Source organism: Silurus meridionalis, chromosome 1, assembly GCF_014805685.1.
Source record: "Silurus meridionalis isolate SWU-2019-XX chromosome 1, ASM1480568v1, whole genome shotgun sequence".
Classification (NCBI taxonomy): Eukaryota; Metazoa; Chordata; class Actinopteri; order Siluriformes; family Siluridae; genus Silurus; species Silurus meridionalis.
The window spans coordinates 18644146-18663742 of record NC_060884.1 but is presented as its reverse complement, the minus strand read 5'-3'; the positions used below and the strand labels follow the sequence as shown (position 1 = coordinate 18663742).

The 19597-nt window shown below is 40.2% G+C and overlaps 1 protein-coding gene across 3 annotated transcripts in view; it reads left to right on the top strand.

Moving 5' to 3' along the window:
• The window catches only part of chchd6b (coiled-coil-helix-coiled-coil-helix domain containing 6b), a 47393-nt gene extending 31561 nt beyond the window's left edge, over positions 1-15832 (top strand). For all 3 annotated transcript variants that reach the window (XM_046847869.1, XM_046847861.1, XM_046847874.1), the window contains 3 exons: positions 2643-2713; positions 6404-6539; positions 15456-15832. In XM_046847869.1, coding sequence (XP_046703825.1) covers positions 2643-2713; positions 6404-6539; positions 15456-15482 — 234 coding nt within the window. In that variant the 3' untranslated portion in view covers positions 15483-15832. The remainder of the gene's footprint in view (positions 1-2642; positions 2714-6403; positions 6540-15455) is intronic.
• Positions 15833-19597: the final 3765 nt, after the last annotated feature.

The following is a 19597-nucleotide window of genomic DNA, read 5'->3' as shown; positions in this document are numbered from 1 at the left end:
AGTGATATCCAAACCCCAGCAAGAGAGACTTTACCTGGGCAAGAGAAGTGAAGGACTACCCCTCTAACCCTCCACCTCCATCCGTACCCTCAGCTTAAGCTCCAAATCCGCAGCGCTCCTCTCCATCGCCCATTCATTTATTCCCTAAGCCTCTGGCAAAGATAGCGCTTTGCTCTCATTCCTAATTCCACTTTTATGAATAGCATTGTATGTTTTTTTTATTTGTATTATTTTATTCTATTTTATCCGAAACAAACGTTGTGGAAGGCTTGGGGGAAGGTACCTCGAACCCGACCTAACCACTTCATATGCACCGATGCAACGTTTAATTAAAGAGATGCACAAGCAGTGCGCAACAATAGGTCTCGAGAATGCAGAAAAATGGATACATAAACATAAGCAGCTTCAAAGGTGCAGGCTTCGACTTTAATTACAAAGACTGAAGCCACAGTAGAGAAAACCAGGGTCAAGAGAAAGAAGGATTGAAATGGGGAAGAGAGAGAGAGAGAGAGAAAAAGAGAGAGAGAGATACTGCAGATTCCCCCCCAATATTTCCTCTCTGCAAGACTGAAAGGTCAAAGTGGAGGATTACAGGATCTCAGTGAGTATGACATGTTAAAATGAACATTCTCCTGTTGAGAGTGGTCGGAATTTAATGGCGAGATTTTGCATGATGGATTCGGAGTCTAGCACTTTTCTCACGCAATTTATTCCATGCTGTCCGTCGCTCTCCTATTCCGACTGGGAATAATGGCTGTAATTATCCCGCCAAATGAAACGGCCCCAGCCGCTTGAACCCGCGTTTGGGATTACCAACAAGATTGAGATTTTAATGCCACTGCGCTAAATGATTTTTGGCACACTGAGTCTAATTGTTTTATATGCCGCTTGGGACTAAGTCATGGCAAAGCTTTTGTAAATGAAAAATGTAAGTCTGTTTTAAATGATGATAACTATAGCTTCTTATGTAGAAATGTCTGCTTATAATATCTTTTAGAGTATCTCAAAAGGGAGTACTTGTTTACTTGTGAGTACATCACCACATACAGCTCTTATCACTCCCTTGAGAAGATCTACTACAATGGTTGCTGAGATGTGAGGGGTGTACTCACTTCTGGGAGATACTTCAAACTCGATTATGAGCATAGAGTATAAATTAAAGATTTTTATAAATAATATAGCATTGTCTTTTATTATTATTATTATTAGTAGTAGTAGTAGTAGTGTTATTTTTTTTTATTCTTCTCCAGAATTATTGGCCCTCTTGGTAAACTTGGATGAAAAAAAAATCTCTGATGAAAAATGTCTTTGTGGTTAATTGGCTTAATCTCACACCGAAAATAGGAAAAAACACTATCCAGACATTTCAGCAGTGAACACAGTTGGAGGTTTAGAGAAGATGGTAGCATTTTGGGGTCACCAAGCCTCCAATTATTCTCCAGTTAGATGCCACCTCCATGCCAACAATCTGTTTGGAAGGCATGCCAGAAGAAAGCCTTTTCTTTCATTCAACCACAAAAGTAAAGTGATAGGATTTAGCAAAATGGTACAAAGACAGAGAGGTTTATTTATATATATATTTTTTTTTTTTTTTTTTGGGGGGGAAGCAGACACCAAAGGTGGGTTTGGTGTAAGAAGGAGAATGGTTATACAGGAAACCTACTCCCTATTGTTAAGTATGGTGGAGGATCTGTAATGATGTAGGATTCCTGTAATCATAGAAGTACCTGAGAATTTTAAAACGAAGTTTTAGCTGTATCTGCCAAGAAGCTACAGCTGGGTCATGGGTAGATTTTTCAGGCAAGAGGGTGATCTAAAACCTCAGAATCCACAGTAATGGTTCAGTGACTACAGAATGAAGCTGTTATGTAAGACATTCCAGCTCCCTGGCCTGAACCTCATTGTAAAAATGTGGGGCGAGAGTACACTTGGAGTTCCGGGGGATTTAGCAAGATCCCGAATTCAAGTCACTGATTCCTTGTTGTGTTTTCTCCCATCTGCAAACACTATAAGAGAAGACTCAGTGCTGTTATGTTGACGGAAGGAGTTTTCATGTAGTGCAAGGGTGCCATTAACTGTGATACATTTAGATTTTTTGTTCTCGCTCATCTTAATATATTCATATACATAACGATCATTTGGAGTCAGTAAATCTATTGATTCTGAATAACCGGTGGGATGCTGTAATCATGCTCTCCACATCTCCACCTTGCTCTGTTAATCCTGTTCTCTCTCTTTTTGCATCACTCTCACTTCATCCCCCTCTCTCTCTCTCACACACACACACACACACTCTCACACTGTCTCACAGTCTCGTTCTCTCTCGCTCTTTGTCTCACCCTTTCTCTCAATAATTGCAGTTTGAATGCCACTGCTTGTCTCACTGAATAAAATTTAACTGCGTCTCACAAAGTCTGTTCCACCAAACTGATGAGCTGATGGAGGTGTAAATGCACTTTAATGGCTTTATTTAACCGTGGCCTCCTCTGCTATCAAGACCAGAGAGGCACTGGTGCCTAAACTCATTTCAAAAAGTTACATTAACAACCATAACTTTTATGCATTGGAGATGGATGATCTAGCATCTAGGTATGATCAGCAAATAAAAACAAGTACAATTGTTTTCTTTTCCTCTCTGATAGAATAAAGACTACTACCAGCAGTCAGCCCAGATGTACAACGAGGCAGCTGCTAAAGCTAGCAGCAACATCAAGTAAGTGCGCTAACACCCCTTACACTTATAAGCTCCCAAGAGTAAATGGAACAACAACTTTTACACTTATTTCCGAACCTGCTCCAGGCGTAGCCTCGTTCCTGCTCTTATTCACACACGTTTACTTGGACATGCCTTGTTAAATATCTGATTAGACCAAACAAGTTTGCAGAGAGCAGTTGTAGCTGCCAAAATATTCCAAACATATGCATAGGAACCACTAATCTAAAGTCAAACATTTTTTTTAAGTGTGTTCATTAAATTTCATTTGAATTGTAATTTAACATTCAGCTGCATTCACAATATTTATACTCCTAGTGTAGAATAAACAAACATTACACTGACATAGAATAATGGGTCTCACAAACGTTATACTGTAAATACTTTAAAAACGTTATACTATAAATAACAGTTTTTATACTTAATAAGTATATATTCCAGAATTGCCAGCATTTATGATCTATATATTTATAATCCAGAATTAACCAGCATTTATAATCTTAATATTAATAATCCTGAATTACCAGAATTAATGATCTATATATTTATAATCCAGAATTACCATAATTTTTTATCTTTATATTTATAATCCATAAATACCAGCATTTATTTCATTTAAATTAATAATCCATAATTACCATAATTTATCATTTTTTATACTTAAAATCCTGACTATATTAAGTAAAAGATTTTACACTTATAATCTAAAATGGAATAAATAAGAATCTTGATGCTTATAATAAGTGTGTCAACAAACTTTACTAAATGAAGCAACATCTTTTACAGCTGATTGAGAAAATGCCGTTTAGTAGCTAGGCGTGTTAATTACCGCACACTGTATATTTTGAATAGACTATTGGCTAATGATATACCTTGGTTTTTCTATGCTCTGTTCAAGCATGCATTACTGATTTGTTGTTTAAGAACTAGACCAGTTTGCCGATTGGGGAAAAAATGCATCCCTGGCAGCCGTGTTGGTGTAAATCTCATGGGGAGGGGGGTATCGTCTGAAGCATGGGGCGCTTTTTTTCTGTTTAGAGCTAAAATTCATGCAATGCAAGTGTATGTGTTTTTTAAAGCCCCTATATCTTTTTCACAGGTGTGAGTGTGGGTTTGAGTAAGTTTAAAACCTTTATAACACCTCATATGGTGGAAGCTTTATTTTATGATGAATAGCCGTCTTTGTTATGCCGTCTATTGGAAGTACGGATCGATACTATTGTTCTATTGTTGTGTCAAAACGAATGAACAAAACTTTATGGTATGCTGTGTCATTACGACCCTGGTAAGAACCTTTACAAGTGTAATCTATAACAAGTCCAGTAAAGAACCCTTACGCTTATAATCTATAATAAGTGCACTAGGAAGCCGTACACTCATGATTCACGAGGCACATCTGAGCCGAGAAATGAAGACGATGCCCTTTGATGAGAATTTTAATTAACACTGACATAAATGTCTGGTGTAGCCAGATGTTCAGTGAAGTTCTGAGTGCATTTCCTCTGAGGATCTTTCTCCTCTCCTTCCCCATCGTGTTGCTTTCTTCTTCTCTCTCTCTCACACACACACACAGACACACACACACACACATACACACACATACACACACACACACACACACACACACACTCGACATTAAAGGGCATTTGATTGAAATGGCATTTGAAGTAGCAATCAGTCAAACTGAGAATGAGCTAAGATGATAAACTGAGAACTAGTGAACACTTTCTAAATGTGATGGTTGCTATGACATTCCTTGAAAATTTGTAACTGTGTGTGTGTTTGTGTGTGTAGCACAATAGTTTCCTGGTCAGTAGTGAGATGGATAACTGAAGCCAATTAGGCTGCACATACTCTGCTCCCTCTTTGCACCAGCACCTTCATTACAGCAGACAGGGCTGTCCATTTCGCACATGCACACACAAATATGAAAGTGCTTTTCGCCCTTTTCTTTTTTTTTTCCCTCTCAGCCTCCACACTGGTTATCATTTTTACTCTCTGTCTCTCCATCTTTGTCCAAGCTTTTGTCTTTCCTGCTTTTCTCTTTATTTGCAGTTTTTTTTGTGAGACTCTGTCCCTTTCAACGCTGATCTCTCCATCCACCGTCCAGCCACCCGGATCGAGGGAAAGAATAACGAAGGACACCCGTCATCAGGGTGTGGCATTGCTTGTCTTGTGTCAAGGCGCAGCTGGTCACGGGAAGACTGTAGTATCGGCTCAGACTCTAATCAAGTCGCTCGATGCCAGTAGCGAATGAGTGGCGTATTTATCAAATCGAGCAGGCATCTGCTGTCTCACTTTCAGCACTTGGACAGCGAAAATATCGAAAAAATGTGTAGTGGTATAGCAGAGTATGATAGAGAGATATATATATATATATATATATATATATATATATATATATATATATATATATATATAATTATAATAATTTTTTTTTTTTTGAAACAGCTGCTTTGAAACAGCAATGAGTTATGGTGCACAAATCAGTGCGTCATTACCTACGATGCACTTAATATACACTAAAGACAGCATGTTCAGCACATTAACTGGCCTATGAGACCCTGAAGGCTCAGTCCAACACATCTGCTAGATTTTGTATGATGTGCATTAGTTGGTCTAAAGCCTGAGCCATTCTGCTCTACATGATGCACCTGAGCTGCTATAAGAACTGGATGTGATATGACTTTTGAGCTGCTCTAAAACCTGGATGCAGTTTCTGTGAGATATTCTAAAAGCTGTGTATGACACAGGAAATGCTGGAAAGGCACACATGTGCTGCCTTAAAGGCAGTGTATGCTGCGTGTTTGGGTCGGCACTAGGAGGAAGACTGTGCATATTTAATGTTCATTCACTTAGTAATGCAGCAGTGTTCAGAATTCTTGATGTATTGGGATGCATTTAGTTTTGATATGCAGGATGAATAGACGCACTAAACCTGGTAGTATTTTAGTTAAACCGTTTAAATAAGTCCAGTCAAGAGATGGGTTCAGGTGCGTCACAGTGACATCCATTTCAATCAAGCAACTGTTTTGGATGCAGTTGAACATAGAAGAACTGCACTGTGTTCTGGAACAAGCAGTCCAGCTTGTATCTCTACTATACGCTCGGTCTCTATTGTTTTCAAGTGCGGGAAGCAAAAAACTGGAATCGAAAAACAAAAATGGATTATCATCACTTATTTCTGAGATTGTCGAAAGCTCTTCTCTTATTAAAAGCCATTGTGTCTGAATGTCCCTACGGGCGTCAAAGTGGCACAAAACTGCTAACTTTAAACAAAAGTACATTGTCAAGCCACAAGCTGGCTCTGGAATCAAATTATAAACGCCATTTATAATGAAGGAATTTAATATGGGCATGCTTAATGTGTTTCTGGGTTTTTCAGAACCCCAGCCTTCCACACAGGCAGAGCAACTATGGCTGCGCTAGAGAGTTGCAACAGGCTATAGTTTGAAGTTTTTGTAAAAGAAATAAAGTCTGAATCAAGTCAAGATTTGAATCATAGATGAGCATGTCCAAGTATAGATACAAGCCTTAAGTCTATGACTATGTTTATGCCCATGTTGGGGGCTACTCTCTGTTGGGTGGGTCGAACGGAATGTTATTTATCTTTGTAGGCATAGTCTAAAACATATGCAGATTTTCCTGATTTGTTTTTTTTTTTTTTTTTTTTTTTGCTTTTTCTCTCAGACCGAAGAATACAATTCCCATTTGTTCAGAGATGCAATCTCAGGTGCTGAACTGCTTTAAGGAGAACAGACATCAGACACTGCACTGCTCCAGCCTGGCAAAGGAATATATGAACTGCATTAACTCTGCCAAGAAGGTGAGTGTGTGTGTGTGTGTGTGTGTGTGTGTGTGTGTGTGTGTGTGTGTGTGTGTGTGTGTGTGTGTGAGTGTGTGTGAGTGTGTGTGAGTGTGTGTGTGTGTGAGAGAGTGTGTTTTGTTTTACAATTGTCCCCTAAAGTTTAGTTGTATCTGACAGTTCTATTGTGGGGACTTTATAAAGCTAACCTATTAGGAGGTTTTATTTATTTGTTTGTTTATTTATTCATTTATACACATAAAAAAAAAAGCTTTTATTAAAATAAATAATTAAATTACAGCCCTAAATTTCTTGTTTGGTTTCTGCAGTTAAGAAGGTAGGTGCAGTAATCAGAACGTGTATGCGTGTTAGGAGGAATATTCCAATACACGTTTGTACTGGTTTCTTTCTAAAAGGAAAGAAATGTGGCTCTATCTCTGTGGCGTGATCCTGCTAAAGCAAAAATCATTTTGGTGTGAGAGGATATTTGAGCATCATGAAACATGTTTTGCTAATTTTCACTCAGGATATTAAAATGCAGTGGCTTGTATTATCGTGTGTCTGTGTGTTCAATGCATAAAGCCTTTTATCTGTGTGTACAACACAAAGCTTCTTTTAATACAGACTCACTCATGCATTTTGCAGAACGAAAGGGAACAACAGCTTTCATTAAAGGCAGAGTGTGTGTGTGCGTCTGTGTGCACGCATGTATGTGTGTCTGTGTGCGTGCGTGTCTGCGCGCTTATTACACACATCTCAAAGAGTGTGCGGGTGAGCGGTCGAGCCCTTGAGCTCTAATGCTGGCGTGTGGTGTGGCATGATGCCAACTAGACAGCGTAGGCTGCCAGCAGCCTCCCATACTGCAATAAAAAGCCCAATGATATAAAGAAACCAGAACATCAAATCCTAGTCCTAGACAGAAACTACAACATCAGCTAATCTGGAACAAATCAGTTGACCACTCATCTGTCAGCTAGACATCACCACAGTCCAGTCCAGTCCCAGCGTTCAACAGACGTGAAAACAGTCACTGCTGTATAAAGTCCTCAGACCATCTTACATAAAGGCCCAAATTACCAGAGCCTGCTCTTTAGAGACTTAGCAGCTCCCAAACTGCAAATGAGCTCAGTTCTAAAAAAGAAACTGGAATATCATACTGTGAGGTTAAAGAGAAACCAACACCATTGATAATCTCAATAGACACTAGAGTACAGGGCTGAAGACAGACTAGAACATCAGAATGTAGTGTTAAAATAAGGAATGTGCCACAAATTCTGTTAAAGAGTGACAAGAACATTAGTGTAGTATTGAATCTAGGAAAAAAGAAAACCATCATTGAGTGGTACAGAAAGACCAAAAGTAGCATAGCGCTAACAATGGTCCAGAAAATCGGAATGTAATGCAGAAGACAAATTAAACCGTAGAAGAAGAACCAGAATATAAGAATGTAATGCTGAAGAGAGACCAAATTTCCAGATTACAGTGCTAAAGATGGACAAAAATGCCAGAGTGTAATACTAAAGAGTTACCAAAAAATTCAAAATGTTGTATAATAGAGAGATCAATACCCTTGTGTGTAGCGCTGAGAGACTGGAAACTAGATTTGTAGTCAAAAGAAAAGGCCACAACACTGGAGTGTAGTGCTAAAACGAGAATAAAACAGCAGAATGTAATACTAAAGGGAGACCAGAACACCAAGGTATAGGGCTAGAGACCAGTACACATGATTGTAGTGCAAAAGAAAGACTAAAATATCAAAGGATTTACAGGCAAAACATCATTGTTCACTGTAGTACTACAGATTAGAACACTTCAAACATTATTGTAATTCTGAGGAGCAACCAGGGGTCATGTTGAAAAACTCTTAAATGACCGATTAGGAATGTTGACATCCTGCTTCAGAACACCTGAGTTTAGTGGTAGAGAAGAATTTGCATAAGGAAACGTACCTAAAAAAATATGCGTAAATGTTCTCAGAGCAGCCCTGTCAACCGCTAGCAAATGTTAAACATGAAATATGGCACTTGTATTGCTGCAAATTGATGTACCTCACTCCATTTCTGTTATATACAGCATTAAATACATCCTTGGAAGGAATCGATTACTGAAGTCAGTTCCTGCCAAGTTGCATACACCAGTCGAAACCCCATCAAATCCCAGAAGAACGCTGAAACTCCAGTAACGGACATGATTTTTAAGTAATCCAGGCATCCTAAGACATTTGCTTGCAGATTAGCACGCAGATGCAGGACACCTAATTTTTTATTTAATGGAATGTAACCCTGTTGGGGATGCAAACCTATGCTGAAAGAAATGAAAAGAAAATTGTGGTATAAAATCTAAAAGTCTATTCTTGCAACATTGGCCAAAAAAGTGAAATGCTACAGCACAACCATGACCCTTTTGTTTCTCTGCTTCACACCTGAGCAGTGGGAACGTTTCACTGATTCTGTGCACATTGTAGTCTCGGAGACATGTTTTTGGCTGGAAGAAATAGAACTTCAAATCCTGGGATGCTTTTCTGCTTAGCACACTTGCAAAAAGTAGTTTGATTTAAATTGGTGTAAACTTCCTGTCAGGTCGAACCATTCTGTCCATTCTGCACTAACCGCCCTCATTAGCAAGGCATATCCTAAATGTATTTTTTTCACACCAGCCTGTATAAGCTTTAGGGAACAAAAAATCTAAACATCTCATTTGGCACAAACAGTGCTAGTGAGGTCAGTCACTGGGGTCACATTTCCCCCTATTCTGTTGTTAGATTTGAAGCTCTTGACCTGTATCTATCTATATGGGGGTTGAGCTCGTTAAAGGTCTTCCTGATCTCTCGTTGACTTCCAGTGAGGTCCTTCCCCACTTGAAGCGCGAGTGCCATTCAAAACACCTCATTGCAGCATCGCTGTAAACTTTCCAAAACATGCCAAACGTCTCTGTGGAAGATTTGCCCATATCCATGCAAAATTTCACATTTGCTTTGTTCTAACTTGCTGTCCATGATGAATTCGCAGACGCGGTAATGCACGTGATCAGAATAACACCAGCTGCACAGCTCCCGATGTACACAGGACTTTTGGCACACTGACTTCGGTGCTCCTTGTGACTGTGTTTGCAGCCGTGTGCTGCTATCTGTTGGCGTGTTACAAAACTTGTTTCGAATTTTTGATACCACCTCTTGCATGATTTAATTCAAATACCCTTCTGCCACCTGATTGGCCATTGGGAAAATTGCGTTGTTGAACAGGAGCACGCGTGTTGCTATTAAAGTGACTTCTGAGTGTTAGCAGGAAACCCATTTTGGGGTGATCTTTTGCTCTTCTTGTTCATTAGAGAAAATGAACAGAATAGCTAGATGACCACATGTAGCGTCCAATAGAGTTCTGTCTCAGTCAGCCGGTATTAATGTTTTTTTATAGCTGGAGATTTTTCATTACTAATTAAATCTGTAATTAAAAATGAGAAATTTGTCATAACCAGGAAAGTCTTTAAGTTCTACATTATCAATCAATTCCAGTACCGAGCTCAGAAGGTCCTCTTATTACCAATAATAGTCTGAGCCACCTCTGAAGCACTCCTAACTACTTGTTCATTAAGGAGTACTCTAGAGGCTTAAACATATGTACATTATTCTTATTTTGTCATTTAAGACCATGTTTGTACTCTTAGTATCTTTGTACATCCTGACTCTGTGAAGCAGAATCTATGCTCCTTTATATTGAGGCAGAGACCATTATCAGTTTCATCCAAAGTAGTAGCCCTTAAACAACTAAAGAAGCATTGGATATTAGTAAAGAGAGACTGGCTGCCCTTCTGCAACTCAGTCTGGTCTAATAATGGTGCCAAAAAGAGACTAGTTACGGACACACAGGCATTATTGTTATTGAGATACCCCCCCAGCCCCCCTTTTGGAAACAGAGGAAGAGGTGTCATTAAGTGAGTGAGCACAATAAAAAGAGAAGCAGTGCTAAAAAAGACAAGCAGAAGCATAAACATTGAAATGTAATGTGTGCGTGACATTTCCCTTGGCATATTGGGCATATATTTCATGCATATGTGTGGGTGCCTGCCTAGTGATTTAACTCATATATTTAGCGAGGCTGACAGGCATTGTTTAAGCCATCCTCTTTATAAGCTGTGGAAATGTTAAGTCTGTCCATATGAGGCACACAGTCTGTGACATTATCTTACTGTATTATCTCTTCTGGGCTGCCACCCGTCCCCGTGCCTGCCTTGTCTTAAGGGTATTTCATTGTGCCTTTTCCACTCTGAGCTGCTATAGTGCAGTTTTATACCAGGATGCTGTCGTTGTGCTCGGTTTTAATTTAAAACCCGGGACCAAAGAGAAATGTCAATCGAATGAAGTGTCCCTTATTTTTGTTCACTTGTTCATCTTTCTTTTATCAGTCTGCCGCTGTCTGTCTTTTGATCTCCCTCTCATTCACTCTTGCCCTCTCTGCTTCTCTGACTGCAGGGTTCTTTTTTTTTTTTTTTGCATTCTCTGTTTGCTTTGCATTGTGGGAATGGCCTTTATAAAAATGAGCAGGCTTGTTGGGACACATGGGCACATGTGGAGCAAATTGGTTGACTAGTTGTCTGTCAGGTAGACGTCTTCATTCGGTTCCAGTGACATTATACCGCAATGACACCAGTTAAAGACCGCACATGAATCCGAAAGACAGGAGCCTGAACTTTAGAGAGGGGAAAAGGAGCAAGAGAGAGAGGAACTTGGACATATTTCAAGGGGGAAAAAAAGCAGCAGAATGATCAGGTGTGACTCTATGGTTGAGTCTAGGGCCAGGGGATATGATATGCAATATTGATGCTTAACTACTGATACGTAACCTTTCAGAAAAGATTTGAAATGCTCGTATTCAACAAGCTTCTCCTGACCTTGTGTAAATGTACGTACAAAGAAAGGTATCACTACCTCCATTGTTCGGCTTTGTATTATATCATTATATCTTATTATATCAACCCGGTTATTTATCAATGTTTCGGAAGAAAGTAATTCAAAAGAAGCTGTTTTTCTGTCTGAAATCGTAATTCTGTTTGCTTGTTAGGACAAAAAAATTCCATCTAACAGGACGAGGAGTTGGAGTTAGTATGTGTTTGTGCTATTTGATGCTCTGCAATGTTTAGCTGCATTGCTGGTAAATGTATCTCTTTTTATGCTTAGCAGCTTCTCTTTCACCATGTAGTTGTTTTTGTCATCGGTTTTCCGTAAATGTAAACCAGCAGCGCTTGGACGTTTACGTGACATTGGCGTCTGTGGGCGTACGCAAAGAAAATCTACATTACTGAACCATTGTAAATGTAATGGGAATTTTTTGGGGGGGGTCTGTTTTGTATATTATAGCATTTTTCTGTCCTAAATGTTTCATTTGTCCTCTCGTGTTAATTGTTTTATTTCCGTAGATGACGCTTTAATCATAAAACTCGTTTTTAATGGCTGTTTGATTGCAGGATTATAGCTTTTCAGCCACATGATTATTGCAGCTTTAAAAGCATTACGTTGATGCACCTTTCCTTGCGAATGGTCCGGCTATATTCAAAAAAGGTTTAGATGCAATTTAAACCCTGTTAAGGCACAATATATGATAATTTCCTCGGTATGACCGTTTCTGGGTTCTACTGTGAAGCCAATCTGTCATGTGGTTATTCACAGAGGTCTTGTATTCCCTTCAATTCCTGCAGATATAATGAATTACACGGAACTCATTTTGACTGAAATGATCGTTTTAGCGCTGTAGGTGTTTTAAATAAATCTCTGAAGTGTTAGGAACTAAAGGGCAACTATGAAGCTGATGCATAGTCATTACGTGGTCATTAAATTTGCATTAAGGAACGTATCGGATGTTCTGCAAATGCAGATTTGTCCTATAGACACTTATGTGGTTTTGGCCCTTAATATCCCAATACCTGGACCACACCACTGAGCAATGCAGAAGGAGGTAAAGGCTTCAGGCAGCAGGAGAAAGGTGGGAAAAATATATATTTTTTAGAATAATCTGATGAGGTGGTGGCTGGTAAAGTGGCACTGATATGAGGAAGACAATAAAATACACACACCTGCTTGCATTTTCTGTCGTTTTCACAGTGTGCCTGCAGTCTTTCACTTTTTGTCTCCTCCTGACAAACACACACACTCTCACACACACACACACACTCACACACTCGCTCCATTGGAGTGCTTGATCAGTGTCGTTATAACACAGCATTATTACCCCTCCCACTGAACGGATGACATGCGAGCACAGCGCTGCTTACTGATAACGTGCCTTCGACATCTCCGTAGCTACTGCAGAGAGCCTCTAGACAGGCAATAAGTAACACACACACACACACACACACACACACACACACACATACACACTGCTCTCAGGCAGCAGGATTAGATGTATTACTGTTTTTTTTGGGTTTTTTTTTTCCCTTCAAAGAAATCACATTTTGGTTATCACACTAAATGTGATAAAGCACCAATTCCCATTAGTATACCTTTAATCAAGAGTTTATCTTCCCTTCCCTTTCACTTCTAGCCATTTTCTCTGACAAGGTACCTTAGTCTGGAACCATTTCACAGTGCTCCATAACAAAAGAGTAGTTGTCATGAAAATAGATGACGCTGAGAAAAGATGGCACGCGATTCCTGCAGGATTAGTGTGCGTAAAGAATGTAATCAATAAAGTTTATATGGAACAAACCTGCTGCTTAGAATCACCGTAGCATCGCCACTTCATGCAGGTTTGTGGACGCCTGTCCTTAAGATTCGTATCTGCTTTCTGAAAACCCAATTCCCGTTTTGTCCCAGTTTGCAGTTAGGATAACCTCCACCCTTCTGGGAAGATGTTCCACTAGATTTTAGTGTGCGCTTGTGGAGATTCAAAAAATCTTGGGGTTCATCACAAAGGTGTTCAGTAGGGTTGAGGTCAGAGCTTAATCTCAGGTCACTCGAGATCTTTCAGTCCAACCCATTTAAAGCATTTCTTCATGTAGTTGGATTTCTGCACAAGGGGCATTGTCATGCTGGTACAGGTTTGGGTCTCCTAGTTCAAGTGAAGGGAAAATGTAAAATTCTCTCCATGTGGAGATTTCTGTTGTTTTTTTTTCCCACAGATTTTACAATTTCCTTTCATCTCCATAAAACATGCATGTAAGTGGACTATATGGATGGGACTATACTGGGTGTAAATCAGCTATTTAAAGCCAGCAGCCAAGACATTGTTTGTGCTCTCTGGGTAGGAGAGATATACCATTCTCTCTCTTTTCCCTGCCATTCAAAGTGACACTGGCCAATCACATATGCCGAAGAGGCTGGATAGCGCTTTCATCCGAGTCTATTACGCTACCCTGTGACGCAACATGAAGAGCACTTCAAAAAGATGCGGTTGGCTGATTTGACGCGTCTCAGAGGAAGCACGTGTCAGCCTTCACCCTCCTCAGTTGGTAGCTGTCATTTTATAATGGAGAGCTGGCAGGTGACCAAATTGGAGGGAAAACAGGGACCTTTTTTTTTTATATAAAAAGGAACAAAAATGTATATTTAATCAATCAATTATGTAGCATTTAGTTGGGAACAAATTTGATTCTGAAACAAATTACCTTGTGGCTTCTGTTATTTGGTGACATTCGTTCTGGATGCAGCTTCAGGTTTTCACCCTGTAGTTATTATTGACAACAATAAAGCAACCTATTCACCTTTTTTTTCTTTTAAACTCACTGCTCTTACATTGCGTCCAGAAATATTTGGACACCACACCATCACCTCACTAAACACCACTGGAATGTCCTGACCTCATGACTGCTCCTGGAGTTGAATAGGTATAGCTTTCTATACGCTTATAGCCAGTCTTGTTGAAATGGGATAGGGATGTGATCGGATGGTCAGGTGTTTAAATAGTTTTGGCCACACACTCACACACTCAGTAGTGTAGCCAGATCACCTACTGGCATCTTTGCAAACTGGAGAACCCGGAGGATAGTAAACGGGGAGAACTTGCCAAACTTAGCACAGACTGTAACACGAAGTCGAGATCAAACTGGCTACCCCAGGGCTTTAACTGCAACTCTCAGCTCACTGCGGCATCATGTTGTCTCTCCATGTCCTATAGTGCTGGATACATTCTTCTCATAGGAAAACATACTTCACCATTCTAGTTCATACATCACGCATACTATATTATACAAGGACAGTGTTTCTTTAATAAGTAATAAAAGATAGAGGCATTCGGTTATCAGAAATTAATGAACAATGTGCAAAAGGGTTATTGGGAATTTAATTCATTTATTGATCAATTTTCATTTTATCAAGAATAGCACGTGGCCTACACCAGTCTTTTTTATTTATTATGTTTACATATTGAAAAATTTCAAACAAAAAACAAACAGCCGTACAACGTTCTGCCACTAGAAAGTCTTTTCCAAAATGTTAAATAAATGTCTCCTTGTAAAAAAAAAAGAAATAAAATACAGCACTATATAAACAATTATATGTTGTTGTTTTTTTTTGTTGTTGTTAAAAAAACAACACATTTTCAGAGCCACTTATTATTAGGCTCCATGCGGAGTGTCCACCATACAAGTCCCTCTGAACTAGCTGTTACTATAGAAACGATAGCGAGCACATTCTTACAAACCTGTGATTTGCCCTGCGGCCGTCGCAACGGAGCCGTGCTATTATAGAAAATGAGCACCTTCTGACCAGTCAGAATCAAGAATTTAAGACCGGCGCAGTTTAATACGTTTACAAGCGTAGAAATTGCGTGCGTGGGTGTGAATCCCCTCGCGTAGAATCCAATAGCTATTTAAAGAGACGAGGTCTCGGAGCGAAAGGCTATAGAAAAGAATGCATCGAGAGCGAGTGATGCATGTAAACAGCTGGCTTCTTTTTCTCTTATTCTCGAACTCTCTTTCTCACACTTTCTGTCTCTCTTCCCCATACAGAACATAATGGTCAACCACGGATCGTGAAGAGGAACGCTATGAAGACGGCGTGCATGAGGAAGAGGAAGTGGAAGAGGAAGAAGAGGAGAGCGGGAAAAAAAAAAAAGGATAACTTGCATAACTCGCCACTCGAATCCAACAGTATAGTTTTTAACGTGCACGTATGAGAGTAAGAGTGTGCATTCCTTCAAACAATTCCTTTGTATATCAATATATGTTAAAAGAAATGTGTGCGCGTGTGACAGAATTCCCTCTCTCGTTGTGGAACGTGTGTGTGTGTGTACACGTGTTTGCAGAGATTTTGATTTTGCTATATTTGATATAGTTGTCTTGACAGTGGCATATCTCACACAATAAAACATCTGCCCCACCAATCACTCCAGTGTGAGCGTTCAGCCTCTGTCCTGCTATTTTAGTGACTCTCTATCTTGTTTCTGAATAAACATTCAGCCTGCAGATTTTGTCAGATACCTAATGTTTATGTTGCTATATATTTAATATATATGACAATTACTGTTACGTTTATTCAAAGAAGAGCGATAACACGCATTTACACACACATACAGTGTTTTGTGTGATCATGCTGTGCACTTTTCTTGCCTCTCTCTCCCTCTATACAGCTCATCTCCAAAGCCAATTATCTTCTGGAATCCTTAATGAACACGCAAAGGTCTGTTCCGCAGTAACCTTGAACACACTATCATCTTACACTGTCTCTCGCTCTGTCATTCTCTCCCTCTCAAACACACTCTCTTCGTCTCACTTGGTTGCTCTCTCTATCTCTATCTCTCTCCCCCTCTTTCACTCTCTTATTCTATTTCTGAGTTCTGTGTCTCTCCTCTGTCTAAGGAATGTTCTCTTGTGTACGAATGTTCAGGTAGCTCCAACAATCCTCGACACCTCTCGTCATTGTGCGCCGGATGTTGCCATGGTAACAGCGGAGTGTGCGCATTGTCAGGAGTGGGGTTCAGAGGAAGTACGATAACCTTTAGCCTCGAAAGTGCAGCTCTCTCACAGTCACCCATTCTTTTTTTATCATTATTATTAAATGCTGCTTTCTCCTTTCTCTCTCGTGCGCTCTCTCTCTCTCTCTCTCTCTCTCTCTCTCTATCTCTCTCTCTCTATCTCTCTCTACCTCTCTAAAGCACACATCTCTCTTTGTGTTCCGTGTTTCCGCCAGTGAGAGTTTCTCCGATCCGTTTTTTGACCCCAATAAGCTGTGCTTTGCTACGGAGGATTGAATCTCTCCCCGTCATAAATGGGAGGAATTGGCCTTTTCAGACCCCTTACTCTGTACCTCCATCTTCTCCCAAGTGCCGTAGAGAGGAAGCCGTGGCACCTTCACAGACCTGACCATGAATACAGCTCAATAAAATGAGACAAAACAAGGCGCTGTACGTTAGTGGTATTAACATACAATTGTATGGAAAAGCTCAGGCTGTATATTATATTCTGAGTGAAAAGGCAATTTTATTTTAGATTTGATTTGATTTTTTAATTACTATTATATTTTTTGTCACTTCCTTCAGCACTCCATTCAGTTTCCTCCAGGGAGCTGCTATTGATTTTGATAATACAAAACTAGACTTCTGTAATGAACATTTACACCTCTGCAACGACTTCTTCCCCATTTGTCTGCATGATCTTGGCATTTTCACAGTAGCTCATACACGTTCATTATATCCCTTAAACTCAGCATGAGCGGAAGGCTGGCTAGGAAATCATTTTATCTACACAGCACCATCTCGGAGTAAGTGCACGGTGACATAATTAATATGCTTCATCCAGGATTCTGACAGTCTTTACTTTTAAGAGATCGTCGTTTCAAGTCGGATTTCATATCCAGTCTGCTGGACCGAGCCAAATTCAACAAGATCTGTGTGGCCAATTACTTTACGGACTGCAGTGTAACTAATTAAGCTACATTAACACATGCCGGTTAATGACGCTTAGTTAATGTTTTCGACTGATTTACGAAGATCTCAGACGCTGGAGGGAAAAAAAAAAATAAATCAAATAAATAAATGTAAATGCGCAGGTCTTTCATGCAGCTCAGAGAGGGTGGCCTTCGCGAGGCGTCGTCATGGCAACGGTGGCGCGTCTGATTGCTGAAGACAGCTGGAAGGTAACGGGTCAAAAAAATGGGATCTCGTTTTCCCTCAATGTGCTTTATTGATCTCCCATTGCAGAAAATTACAGCAGCTGCACGTGCGCGTGATTGTGGGAGAGTGTTGAACAGTGATTTGAAAGTGCTCGGGAAATGCATGTGCCGCATGCTGATGCCTTGAGCTTCCCAGCCTGTCTTTTTCTCTCGTTTCCTGTCTTTTGTTGGTTTTACAGTCATGACCGTTCATTTCTTATCTTAATAAACCCAACCCTTGACAGCATCAAAGGATTCCAACAGGGAATGTAGAAAACGGTTTCCTGGAAACAGCTGGTCTGTATGCGCCAGTGATGGCACCTTTATGCTGGTACTTGATCAGTATGGGAAGCAGAGGTGAGTAGTGAGGTCACAACTTCTATATAACACCGCCCACGCTAATCAAGGTACGAAGATGTAGCTCATCAGAGATTAGCATAGATGTAGTACAAGATCTTGTGAAAGGAACCTCCTGAAATCTACACCTGCTTGTTCCATGAATTTGGACATGAAGGAAAAGGACTAAATGGCCGCATGGCTATAGCTGGGGAACTACTGCCAGTGGAATTGGCCCTTGATGAAAAGGACAATTCTGTCTCCCTCACTCACACTCTCTCTCTCTCTCTCTCTTACACACGTTCTCTCACCATGCAGACTACAGATAACGTTTTCTGCCTGAGGGAGAGCAAAGCTCTGAAGTGGAGGACTTATCGTTACATCCCTCTATCAGATAAGCCTAGAGAGAGGGGACGCAGCGAGAGTGTGAAAGAAAGAGTGAAAACGAGAAAGCAGTGAGCGAAAATAGAAACGAGCAAGTACGAAGGTAGTGGTAAATACTCGAATATAGCTACAGGTGCGTGTGGGTGTGTTTCTACATTTAGCAATGCCGAATTGATATACTGTTGTGTCTCAAGTAACACACCTATTTAACTTCTACTAACCAGCTTCAATTTGAGCTGTATTGTCTGCAGATGGCAAATATTGCCACATGTGCATGTGCAAATCCCGTGGAACAAGCAGGCGTGTGGGAATGGCAGTAATGAGTGCACCGAGCTCATGGCTTACTGCTTTAAGGCATGTGCCCACAGGCAGGGTGACTATATGCCAATCACTGTGTACGAGTGTGTGTGTGCGCGCGCGCGCAGGGGTTGTATAAACATTTCAGCTACACATCTTGTTTTCTAAGTGCCACTTGACGGGGCTCAGGCTATTTGTGACATTGAAAGTCACTCTAGACCTGCACTGCCATCTGATATAAAAACAGAGCCCGCACTGCATTATAAAGGGTTACACCAAAAGAGAACCACAACATTGGGGCGGGTGAAGAATATGTAAAAGCACTAAACATTTTTGAAGCTCTATCTAGAACCCTGACACGACCATGCAATTAAATAAACAGGAAGAGTCACCTATTTGTGTGTATGCGTGTGTGTATGTGTGTGTGTATATATATATATATATATATATATATATATATATATAGGTGAAGAAGTAATGCACTCTTCACTCTCCACTAATGCTGCTGTAGAAAAAGGCAAGATCTCAAAAGAAGCTGTTATCAAGGTTATAGTGAAAACTATAAAAATCCGAGAAAGGAGAGGCTTTACAAAGAGGAAGAAAAAGGGAGAGAGGGTGCGAAGCTAAAAGTGTCACACTGTTATTGCTTAGTATTCTTTGCTTTTACTGAGACATTAAGCGACTGGGTATCTTTGCACCTTCTAGCAGATCAGAAGGACTCTTTGATTCTGTTTGACTATTATTAAAACCATAATGGTCCTCTATGCCGAATCCCGAGGAGGATAAAAAGCTTGAACTAAGCAGAAACGCTGACCTTCATGGATACAGAGGGTTCACCCTGAAGCAATTTAATGCCAAAGAGAGAACAAATCATAGAGAATGCTCAGATTGATCACCGGTCCTGAGAAAACAGTAGGCCTGAGATTAAAACCCCTTCTTTTTATTAGCTATCTGAGAGAACTAAACTGGATGCTGCAGTTTGTTT